We start from the raw sequence: 12,679 nt of genomic DNA, 5'->3' as shown, positions 1-12,679 counted from the left end.
GAAACCTTTGGGACAACTCCTTAGCTCCCCCTCCCTACTGAAATTAAACCTATGCACGTGGAACTGAAATTAACACACATTTCTTCCCCTCTTCAGAGTGTCGCTCCAGTCAAGGTGGAGTGTCGCTCCAGTCAAGGTGCTATCTGCTGTCAGATTGTAAACTCATAAGGATAAGGACCTGTCTTCTTGTATTCTCCAAAGGGCTGTGCACATTGATGGTGCCATATGATGATGATGATCAATCAAGCCAAGTAAGTTTGCAGTTCAAATAAAAAAGGTAAAGGTCCCCTGTGCAAGCACCGGGTCATTACTGACCCATGGGGTGACGTCACATCCCAACGTTTTCTAGGCAGTTTGCGGGGTGGCTTGCCAGTGCCTTCCCCAGTCATCTTCCCTTTACCCCCAGCAAGCTGGTTACTAATTTGACCGATCTCGGAAGGATGGAAGGCTGAGTCAACCTTGAGCCGGCTACCTGATAACCAACTTCCGTTGGGATCGAATTCAGGTCGTGAGCAGAGCTTGGACTGCAATGCTGCAGCTTACCACTCTGCGCCACGGGGCTCTTGAAGTTCAAATACCAGTTATTTATTTAGCTATTTATAGTCCGTCTTTCTCACAGGGACTCAAGGCAGATAACACAAAGTGAGTCAGTACAATCAACCAAATGGGATATTCAATAACTAATGCACTAGGACATTAGAAGTCTGGGACCACCAGAAAGAAACAGAAGCATAGGATAAGTTTTAACATGACACATTAAGTGGTATAGAAACTACATAATAGGAACCTACTTACAATGCCCTATATACAGCAGTAAAGACCACAAGTCCCAATCATCAATCCAAGTATGTTTGTGAAACCATTTTGTACTATCCAACCTAACTATTTGTGCAAAAAAGTCCTCTTGAATCGTTCAGTTTTGCATAGTTTGTGGAAGGCCAGGGGAGTGGGTGCTTTCCTGACCTCCTCAGACAGGCCATTCCACAAGGTGGGAGCCACAACGGAGAAAGCACGTGAACGGGCAGTTGCTGATTATAAATTTGACATTTATAATATGGTTCTCCAGTGTTTGCATATATTTTAATACATCTCATTTAGACTGTAATTTGGTTTCCATTCTTTATTGTACTTTATACCATTCTGTGCCTTGATCTGGAGGGCACAGGTTAGCCTGATCTTGTCACATCTCAGAAGCTAAGCCGGGTAGGCTCTGGTTAGTACCTGAATGGGAGGAATCCGGGGTTACTATGCAGAGACAGGCAATGGCAAGCCACATGTTTCACCTTTTGCCTTGAAACCCCTACAGGGCTGCAAAAGGTTGGCTGCAACTTGACAGCACTTTCTACCACATACCGTTCTGAAGGACACTATTGTTTTATTTATTTATTTAGATTTTATATCCCGCTTTTCTTTCCAGTGGGGAACCAAAGCAGCTTATAGCATCTTTCTCCCTTTCTACGCAATTGGCCCAAGGTCCCCAAGTGAACTTCCATGGCAGAGTGGGGACTCAAACCTGGGTCTCCCAGATCCTAGTCCAACGCTATAACCACTATACAACACTGGCTATTACTCCTCTTTGCAAGATGGAGAACAGAGACTGACAGACCTGCCCAAAGCCACACAAGGGTCCTTTGCACAGACAGGGCATGGACAGAAGTCTATCTGTTCCAAGTTCAACTGTTCATCACCCCTAACAAGTTGGGGGGGAGGAGAGAGAGAGAGAAGAGAGAGAGAGAGAGAGAGAGAGAGAGAGAGAGAGAGAGAGAGAGAGAGAGAGAGAGAGAGAGAGAGAGAGAGAGAGCGCAAGCGAGTGAACGAGAGAGAGAGAGTTATTTCCTTCTGCTCCTTTCCCAGGCACCTAGATATGGCGCGTATTATAAAATGTTAATAATAATGCGGGGGGGGGGGGGATCAGATGTCATTACAACCTATCTCCCAAAGGAACAACTGCACATTGACACCATGAAGTTATAACACAAAACACTGTTTTATTGTTCAAGACCTTGGTCTAAGAACAGGGGGAAAGAAAGAAAGAAAGAAAACACTGTTCCTCTGCTGGCAAGAAGCGAAGAAGCAGCGTCAATTTTATCATTGTAAGAGCCATCTTGGCAGATATATCAGTCATAGGTAATGCAAATTCCTTTTGAGTCAGCAAGGGCTTATTAAAACAATAATCCCCAAACATTTAGGACACGGTCCAGCTAATTCCACTGATTTCAATGGGAGACTTAAGTACGTACTTAAAATCTCTTCCATTAAAATCAATTGGATTTAAAGGTGTTGACTCTAGCTGTATCTTATCTGTCCGTTGGGACTTACTAGAATTACCCCCGGATGAAGACAAAGGCATCACAAATTATCTCTCAAACTATATCATCAGCTGATGGGATACCCTGATCACTGTAAGCACTGTGGTTTTTTAAATCACTCTACCGTTAGTCTACTGCCTCATGTACTTTCAAAGTGGCCACTTCTTTCAAGAACTGGGCGCTTTCAGATACAACAGGTCAGTGGGATGTAAAATCTGCTATACCAAGCCATCAGCGCTGCATGATGTATCTGAGCTAAACGTGGGTAATCCAATGCTTCAATTCTCTCTCTCCTTACCCCCAACAAGAAAACCCTGCATGCACAAAATTGGGTTGATTCAGAGAAGATTCTCATCTAACTTTCTTTCAGACTAGCATTTAATATGGAGGGAGCAATTTTCTTGTTAACATATGACAGTGTCCAAGCATGTGACTCCCATCTGCAATCTAAAGCATTGCGGTCCAGCAGACACATCATACTGTGTGGCTGATCATGTATTTTGCATCTCAGCACGTATTACCCAGGCATTACCCAAATGACTTTATTAATTACATTGATATCCAGCATTTCTTCCACCACATAAATCAAGGAGCCATAAACTAGGTTCCCAGGAGGTCTACCATCCAAGTTCTGACTAGACTCATACCTACTTAGCTTCAGCAAGGTGGCTGGTCACAAGTATTCTCACCACAGCCATAGATAGTCATATGCGGTTGGATTCAGCGAGCTTTTTTGCTTACTCTTCCAATTCCCCTCCTTATTACAGCCGTCCCATGTGGCTTTTGTCCATGCATGTCCCATGATCCCTGATATAGCCAGTTTGGGTGGCCAAAGGTAGAAAAGAGCCAACAGTATAGATTCCAAATTCTGCAGCAATAGATCACCAGGATGTACAACCCCAATTACGTGAACTGATAAATGGATGGAGAAAGGAAAGAAGGACAGGGCAGAAACTGGGCTGCCATTTTGGGAATTCCACACTGGCTATGTAAGAGAAGTGAGAGAAGTAAGAGAAGTGATTGTGGCATAGGGACATGTTGGACTTGGACTGAGGATACCCAAATTTGAATCCCCACCTCAGCCATGAAGGGGAGGGGCTGTGGCTCAATGGCAGAGCATCTGCATGGCATGCAGAAGGTCCCAGGTTCAATCCCGGGCTTCTCCAGTTAAAGAGACTAGGCAAGTAGGTGTTGTGAAAGACCTCGGCTGAGACCCTGGAGAGCTGTTGCTCCCTCCAAGCTCCTTGAAGAGTGAGACAAAAATATAACAAGTCTCAAAGACAACGTCAGTGATCACTCAATGAGCAATTTGCTGGAATATTATGAAAAAGATAACCTTGCCTACTTACTCACTACATTAAAATGTTATTACGGTCCACAACCAGCACAAAAACAGGTACAGGGAATAAACAAAAGTAATAAGATCAGTATACAACCAAACTCATGTAGCAACTGCCAACAAACACGTTATATACAAAACACAAACTTGCCTACTTATTGTCAGACAAAGAAAGAATGGAAATGCCTGCAGTGCATAACTTGCACCTTAAAAGAAAGAATGAGACTACAGGTCAGATAACAATTGCTTACCACAAATGACAACAGTTACGCTTACTACTATCTACTACTCAATGCCGGGGGGGGGGGGACAATGAACTAGACCCTCCTGAACCTGCACTTAAAATTGTCCCTAATACAAGCTGCAATTTTATCAGTTATTATTAAATTGTGTGAACTAGTGAAACAATGAACAGTGTAAGGCTGCTTATGAAAGAAGAGGCAGCTCGCAATCGTTGCCTTTTACAGAAGGCTAAATGAAAAAGAGGAAGGGAATGCAGGGTTTTTTCTCCCCCTTTTGTTTTTTGGAACAGGCAATAACTTGAAGATACAGAGCCTGGTCTGGTCTCCACAACTGAGGGAAAGTATCTTTGACGTCAGTCTGGGTTTTGCCTGAATAAGGTCTGACGACTGCAGCGTGCGGTCTGTGGTTCTCTGAGGGTAGCCCCTTTGTGTGCTTACACTGAAGAGCTGGCGACAGTTTACTACGAGATTACCAGCCGTGCCGAAGGGTGTGCCTGACGTAATTTGACTCCAAATCCAAACGCTTCTTTGCGATGTCATGCCAGAAGCATGACACTTGTATACAGAAAGGATCAGTGACTTACCTTGATCTCCTTAAAAAAAAACTTTTAGTGACGTTAGCCACTGTGACTACTTTATTGTCCCTCTGTGAGTTTAATAGGGAGACCCACGCTTAAAAAACTGACATTCTAAGATACAGATAGAGATTTTTTTTTTGCTTCCCCCCCCAATGACTACGCAAGTGGAGTGCATGCACGCACACGCAAAAGACCAGAAACATTTTGTGAATGAAATCATCTCACAATTATAGCAAAAAATAGAACAAATCATATAGCTTCATAAAATGCCACTGAAAGGTTTCTGTTGTGCCTCTGGAGCATGCATCTTACGAAGGATGCCATAACTAAATGTGACTGAAGGGCAGAGCATCTAGGAATAAATTAAGATGCACATAAGTAGCAGAGAAGTTGCCCTTCCTGACCAGAAGTCCTGAAAAGTCTCATTTTAAAAACAGAACCATAACATTAAAACTGAAAACTGTTCAGGAAAATTAAATAAGAATAACTTTCTTGGTGGTTCTAGTCCAGGCCTCTTTCATGAAAAAAGAATGAAAATACACTGATTTCCCCCCCACCCCACCCCCATTTAGAGTTTTAAAAGGAAAATTCATGAAACAGAATTTCTCTTTCTATCTACCGTGGCCTGATTTCTCTCCCATTTCATAATATCTGTCAACATTTGGTCTATTAAACGCAAGAAAAATAAGAGCAAGATTTTTAAAAAGCCATTGGACTACTACCACCTTACAAAATGCCAAACCTGAAAGTTTTTCATGTGGTATCATGTGTTAGCTCAAGAATGCTAAACAATAATCTGCCGCTCCCCCCACCCACCCACCCCCGGCAATAATAGGTACAGAAGGAGGAAAGGTGACCCTTCGGCTAACCCTTACAACTTAAAATCTTTGTGATCAGCATGCAAAATTTATTAACATGCAGTAAAAATCAAAGCATTTGGGGAACAGGCAGTTCTGGGCGGGAAGAAACACATTACCAAGTCGTGTCTGCAGTTCTTAAGGAGCTGGTAGATCGAGATCTTGGCTTCATAATAATACTCATCTTGCAAGTACAATCCCAAGTCTTTTTAGCAGGGAAACTTCAGCTGCCTTTACACAGCTCCCACACCACATACTCCATCTGGGGAAGAGGCTTCTTTTAAAAATCCAAGCTTTCTCTGCAGCATACTCAGTGCCCAACCCCGGCTCTGCCGGACAAATCCTAAGACCACTGGAGCTCTTTTGCTCACTCCTCGCTGCATTTACGCCAGTGCCGTTTGGGAGTGACAGTGTTGTTCTCTTCTGCCTCGCATTGCCCGAGGGGGGGGGGGGAGGAACCGTATTTTGAATCTATTCTTCATCTAGGTCACATGGGAACCAAGGCAGCTGAAAGAGCCTCTTGATCGTTTCTCTCTCTCTCTCTCTCTTGCAATCCTATAATAACAGGTTTAAAGGTCAGCTACCTTCTAAAACGGTTGATAGGGCAGTAAAAGGAAAATGTGAAGGTGAGTCAATGGAACACTAGTAAGTATCCAGGGAAGCTTCACGTTCAGACGCATGAAGGAATCGAGAGAGAAGAGAGCTTAGTTTGTGCCCCTCTGATTGAAGCAAACCTGAAAATGTAGCTCTGCATCCCCTTTCTAAATGCCACCCCCCGCCGCCTCATCACTGCCAAAGAAAGAACAAGAACAAAATTCGTGCAATACCTTTTATTAGGAACAACCAAATCGACAATAAAATTGTGCAAACTTTTGAGCTCACTAGAACTCTTCATCAGGCTGAACGTTACAAAAATTTTAAAGATAGAGGGGTGGGAAGCACTTTTTTCAGGCTACAATGCAGTTTTTTGGATTTTGCGTGGATCACTATGGTGTTTACAACTTTTTTTTTTACTTAAAGGAAGAACAGTCAGTCAATCGCATAAAGCCCAAAACACTGCTACAAGGCTAAGTGACCTCTGTCTTAAACCCTCTGACACCACAGGGAAGTTTCAGTATGGGAACATATGCAATTATTTCATTTTTTTAGTGCATTTTTATCCCACCTTTACTCCAAGGAACTCAGGGCAGAGTACTTTGTTCTCTGCTCCTCCAATTTTTATCCTCACAACTCTGTGAGGTAGGTTAAGCTGAGAGTGACTGACCCAAAGTTACACAATGAGCTTCATGGCAGAACAAGGACTTGAACATGGCTCTCAGATCATAGTCCAGCACTAACCACTACACCACATCGCTCTCTCATATATACACACACATGTTTACAACTTAGTGTCTCACATACAGAGACAGAGTTAACAGATCATGAAGTATGAATAAGTTTTGTATAGATCATATAGTGTGGATAAGTGTTGTATTGCCCGCTGCACAACTTGATTGCCAGGCAGCAGCTGCCCACCCCCGGGAGAAATTGGCTGTTGAGATCTGGTGTGTAGGGTTGCCAGGTCCCTCTTTGCCACCAGCAAAGGAGTGGAGGAGGAGGGGTGGAGGAGGGTGGGGTTTGGGGAGGGGAGAGATTTCAATGCCATAGAGTCCTATTGCCAAAGTGGCCGTTTTCTCCAGGGGAACTGATTATCGACTGGAGATCAGTTGTAACAGCAGGAGATCTCCAGATAGTACCTGGAGGTTGGCAACCCTACTGGGGCACCAGCATCCCTTCCACTAAAAACCAGAAGTGACGCATCAGATGTTCTAGAACTTACCAAAATTCCATGGTTTTACATAGAGTTTTTGTAAATTCTAGACAGCCTCCATGTCATTGCTGGTGATTTACCAGAAGTGACATCAGCGAGCCAGTGTGTACTCCATTCCCCCCATTTCTTCCATCACAGGGATGCCGGAAGGTCTCCCACTATAGCAGGAGGCCTGGTATCCCTATGTACAACTCTGTGTACATTTATTTGGACAGGGGACCTATTGAGTTCAGTTTAACTTACTCCCTATTAAGTGTGCTTAGGGCTGTAGTGAAATACTTGGGAGGAGCTGTACATACACTGCTGTATTCAAGAAGGCCAGAACCGGCATCCCTTTTGAACAGCCTGTCCAGCCAACCAATGATTTATCATTTTAAAAGAACTCCATACCTAATTTTAACCCTTTTGAAATTCAGCTGACATGTCCAGTCTGTAAAAAAAGTAAAATATAAATGTTTGTGGCTATATAAAGAGGAGAGGACACATCTATATAAGTGCAAGGGGCAGATTTTAAAATGCATTTATGTGAATCTGTTTTGGAGTTCCCTTGGAAAATTAAGACGACATTAACCAGTGATGCCATGCAGAAGATCCGTTCCTTAACACAAGGGCTCGAAACCAGCAGACTACGTAGGGCAAAGGATTGAGTAGCCATTTGGGAAACAACAGATTTGAGAATCAAATCCAATGGTATACCTTTTCCACAATATGTTAACATCTGAAACAAAATTTCAACAATGAGGCTTTCATCCCTACCTGGTTGTTAATCTCTGTGGGCTTCAACCAGAAGTTGCTTATTGTTACTTTAAGATCTTGAAAACACGCACTGTGGTCTGTACAAACTATTCTTTGACAGGAATGATCCTGTCTGCCCTGCGGGCTTATGACAATCATCTGTATGCAAATTGTTCCATAACAGCAGAAAGAATTTTAACAAGGCATCATGTAACTCATTCCCTTATTTGTGCTTTCAAGCCTCCAGTACCATTTAGTGGCAGACGCTTCAGGATTTTAAAAGGGATCCTACCTTCACAGTTAAAAGGGTCACCAATAAGGCAAGACCAATATTGGTCTATTAAACATGGCGTAGCCAACAGCCCCTGCTAATAGCAGGATCTAAGGCAGTGGTTCCCAAAGTGGGCAGTACCACCCCCTGGGGGGCGGTAGTATTACCTGGGGGGCACAAAGAGGCAAGTGGGCAGTAGGGGGCACTAGAGGTGGGCCTCTTCAACTGCGTTGTTCGCTAATTTACAATAGATCAAGGTATGGCACCATGTTGGCAAATTTGGTGGAGACTATCAGAATTTTTTTCCAGACTTTGAAGAGCTGGTACCACTGGATCAAGTTCATCAGCTTTGTTGAATACATTTCAACTAAGAAGTTTTAATTTGATTTTGAATAGATGTGCAATTAATTGTAACTGTTTTGCAATTTTATTGTTATTATCTTCTTTAGTGAGTCATGCAAACCCCTATTTTGAATAATGCTTTTTATAGGATACGGTAGGGGGCGCTGGAGTTGAGTTTGTGGGACTAAGGGGGCGGTGGCCTGAAAAGTTTGGGAAACACTGATCTAAGGAGATGACCCTTAAGAAATAGGTGGGCATCTGTTTTGACTGAAATGCAGCTTTGGGAGGATGCAAATTTGACTGGAGTAGCTTAATCATTTTTTAAAATGTTTACTTCATTCATGCCCCACTTTTTCCCCCAATGGGGCCCCAAAGCGGCATACATTATTTCCCCCTTCTCCATGTTATCCTCACATCAAACCTGTGAGGCCAAGAGTGTGTGACTGTCCAAAAGTCATCCAGCAAGCTTCTGTGGCACAATAGGGATTTGAACCTAGGTCTCCAACAGCCTAGTCCAGCACTCTAACCCCACAGGATGGGCTGCTAAAAAGGTTATTGAGTTGATTATGGTCTATTAGAAACCGGCTGGCCATACCAAGCTTGACAAAAACCTTACCAAAGCTGAATCCAACCTGAAAGGTTCATTTGTAGCTTTAATTGTCTTCTTTTTGGTGTGCGAGAAGTTTAATTTTTTTCTCCATAACCCAATTATTGTCTCCATAACCCAATTATTAGAGAGCCAGCATGGTGTAGTGGTTAACAGCAGTAGTTTGGAGCGGTGGAGTCTGATCTGGAGAACCGGGTTTGATTCCCCACTCTTTCACATGAGCGGCGGAGGCTAATCTGGTGAACTGGATTTGTTTCCCCACTCCTCCACACGAAGCCAGCTGGGGGACCTTGGGCGAGTCACGCTCTCTCAGCCTCACCTCCCTCACAGGGTGTCTGTTGTGGGGAGGGGAAGGGAAGGTGAATGTAAGCCGGTTTGAGTCTCCCTTAAGTGGTAGAGAAAGTCGGCATATAAAAACCAACTCTTCTTCTTCTTCTTCTTTTATTTTTTATTATATTTACAAGCATTTTACCCCAATTTGATGACAAAATTATAAATGGTCTGACCCAATTTTGAATGGAATTTGGATTAGAGGCAACCATGGAGGCCCCTCCCCTCCCCTCAAGAGGAATTACTCCTTGCTGTTTAAGGATGGTGGAGAGGGGTGAATGGATTCAAAGAAAATACTTCCCCTCCGCCCAGTTTTTTCTTCCTCAGCCCCACCACCTCTTAACATTTTATCTTCCAAACTTTCTTTAAATCGGATCTATGCTTATGGTACAAACACATGGTTCAAAATGGCCTCCATTCAATGAGCGCATAAAGATGACTAATGTACAGGCACCCGAGTGACTCTACAGTTGTAGGATCTCTGTGATAGTGATTGAAGAAACAAATATTTTGGTTTGTCATTTCTAAAAAAGTTGCATTCTATAAAGCACATTGAATATACTGTAACGTTGATTTATGATTTCCAATATTTATATTTGTATCCCACCCTTCCTCAGTACAATACACATAATTCCCCCCTCCATTTTTTCCCTCACAACAGTTGTGAGGCAGAGAGGGAGGGGTGATCTGAACCAGGGTTACCCAGACCCTAGTCACTCAAACTACTACACCACACTGTTTCTCACTAGTGAGGAGCACCTTGACTGCTGTGACACTTTGTGAGGACCATCCTAGAAGCATCTTTGTGCAATTCCTGTTAGTCCCAATTAATAACCATATGTATAAAAACAATGCTTAACATTTGTGTAGTGTTTTGGGGTGTTCCCAACCCTTCATGTTAATTATACCAAAAATCGTTATAACACCCCTACAAGTTGGGGTAATACTGTCTCCATGTAGAGCGGTTAAGGTTGAGAAACGAAAACAGAGAAAGTTTTTATTGGCCCCCTCTACTCTACCTCCATTCTCCACCCCCCAAAAAAAATCTCATCCACCCCCCTCATCATAGCTTTCTTCCTCTTTCCCAACTGCAGAGATGCCAGAGGGGCTTGGTCCTCCTGCACTCCTTTTAACCCAATCAGTGTTGGAGGGTCCAGACCTTCTAATAAAGTATCACTGCAACCACACAGAGGTCATTTGGAAGGCGGGCAGCAGAGCACAATTTTCTCACAGTTTGCTTCCTCCACTGCCTCCAGGCCCTCCTCCCATTTGGAAATTAGAGACTGACAATGTCTCAAGTTGGTGTGAGACCTCTACCAGGCTATGGGCATTGGCACGTGCCCAAACATGCTGCCCACTGGCTCTGGCCCCAGTGGCTTGCATAAGGCCACCACAGCAAAGACGAGACTTGAACCAGAGATTTTCTTAGTTCATAGGTCATGCCCTTGGGCACCCTGCTCCAATTGCTCTAGGTTTGCATTTCCAAAGATCCGTGTGGTTAGCACAGGATCAGGACCTCAATGACTAGGGTTGCCCGGTCCGCCACTGGCGGGAGGTTTTTGGGGCGGAGCCTAAGGAACGCAGGGTTTGGGAAGGGGAGGCACTAGGGTTGCCAGATCCCCCTTCACCAGTGGCGGGAGGTTTTTTGGGCAGAGTCTGAGGAGGGCGGGGTTTGGGGGAGGGGAGGGACTTCAATGCCACAGAGTCCAATTGCCAAAGCAGCCATTTCCTCCAGGTGAACTGATCTCTATCGGCTGGAGATCAGTTGAAATAGCAGGAGATCTCCAGCTACTCCCTGGAGGTTGGCAACCCTATCAACAACACCAGTGACAACTGCACATAAAGATGTGTGAGGTCTCAAAGAACGAAACATCTGAGTTCTTTCAAGGAGGGAGAATGGAGCGAGAAAAACCCTATCTGATCTAAAGTGCAATTTTGGAACACTTGTGTTTGTGTTGAAAAAAAAATTAAACAATTTATCCAAAGAATTTAGAAAGCTGCCATGTTCATTATGGATCATGAACGGCTCTCTGTTATTTACAGTGATGCCAGGGCTGACCTTTCACAGCACAGCCACAATTTTTCAAGGCCTGTTTTTTTCCACCCCTCCTCTTCTTCAGTGCTTTGCAGCATCTTCCACTGGAGCCCGTGAAAGCTATTTTTAAACATTTTTTTTTTAAAAAAAAAACAGTCTCAAAGATTAAGACAGTTCCTTGGACACTTACTTGAAAAACCTGGTTTGTTTCAGAAAACTTTCCAAAATCCTTAGTGTCTAAAATAAACACGGAACATGACAGAATAGTGGGCATTAAAAATAGGGCTTGCCGTAGAAGAAACAGATGAGTTTTCTTGCTGGTCTTATATCCCTGTGTTGACACTGTGCAATTGCTATAAGGAGGCCTGGAGACTTGAGAGGCACATCACTATTTCCAGCAAAGCCTCTGATTTTTTTCCCCCTACTCAAGGTCATGGAATGTGTTAGTAACGTTTTCTTCCATATGGTAAACGAGCATACACAATTTCATTTCAGCAGCTATTTGGAGAAGGGAAAAAACTCAGGTGGCTTTTTTTTTTTATTTTAGTTAAAGAGCGAGACTAGGGAAAAAAGCAAATTCTTAATTTTCAGACGATTTGCCAGAAGTCTAATGGCTCCTCCTTTAATAAATCATTGCTTAGAAAAACCCAGGGCACTGAACTTAGGATTTTGAATGCACGGACACCAGTTGAATCATATGGCTTTTCAGTGAATTGGTCTGACTAATCAATTAAAATATTGGATGGATTAAACAGTGTAACTAATGTTTGGTATGCAAGTGCTTGCAAAAATCTTAAATGGCAGGCACTATCTTAGCAGAAGAAGCATTTCCCTTTCTCATGCATAAGGGAATGCCTCTGCTGACCTTACTCCCTGCTGTGGAATGCGTTCATATCATCTAAAAAACAAAGAAAATCAGCTATTTTTTTCAGTGTTACTGTTTTAATTATATACAAATGTAATAATTAAAATACTTATGATAAATCAACCCTTTAAGAAAAACTGAATGAAAGCCACACATTTCCACATTTATCTAGTAAATAAAAGTTGAACGAACTGATTTTCATAGTCCTGAAATGCAGGGCTCCCCTGCCTTGACCCCATCCAAACATACATAGTCCTTTCCATAGAAGGAGTGATACAAAAATTGGTACATCACTACCCCTGCTACTGTTAGACCCATTAGCGGAGAGCCAGCATGATGTAGTGGTTAAGAGCGGTGGT

At 43.2% G+C, this 12,679-nt stretch overlaps 1 protein-coding gene across 5 annotated transcripts in view; it reads right to left on the bottom strand.

The window, feature by feature from the left end:
* PDE4D (phosphodiesterase 4D) overlaps positions 1-12,679 on the bottom strand; it is a 687,791-nt gene that overhangs the window by 181,056 nt on the left and 494,056 nt on the right. The window contains exon 1 of one of the 5 annotated variants that reach the window (XM_056847947.1): positions 5,445-5,559. The exons of the other annotated variants lie outside the window; for them this stretch is intronic. Coding sequence (XP_056703925.1) covers positions 5,445-5,509 — 65 coding nt within the window. The 5' untranslated portion in view covers positions 5,510-5,559. Of the gene's footprint in view, positions 1-5,444; positions 5,560-12,679 lie in introns of those variants that run through there. 5 annotated transcript variants of the gene reach the window in all.

The sequence above is a fragment of the Euleptes europaea genome, chromosome 4 (genome assembly GCF_029931775.1).
Source record: "Euleptes europaea isolate rEulEur1 chromosome 4, rEulEur1.hap1, whole genome shotgun sequence".
Lineage (NCBI taxonomy): Eukaryota > Metazoa > Chordata > Lepidosauria > Squamata > Sphaerodactylidae > Euleptes > Euleptes europaea.
Note: the sequence above shows the minus strand (reverse complement) of the source record. Positions and strands in the feature narration are given on the sequence as shown.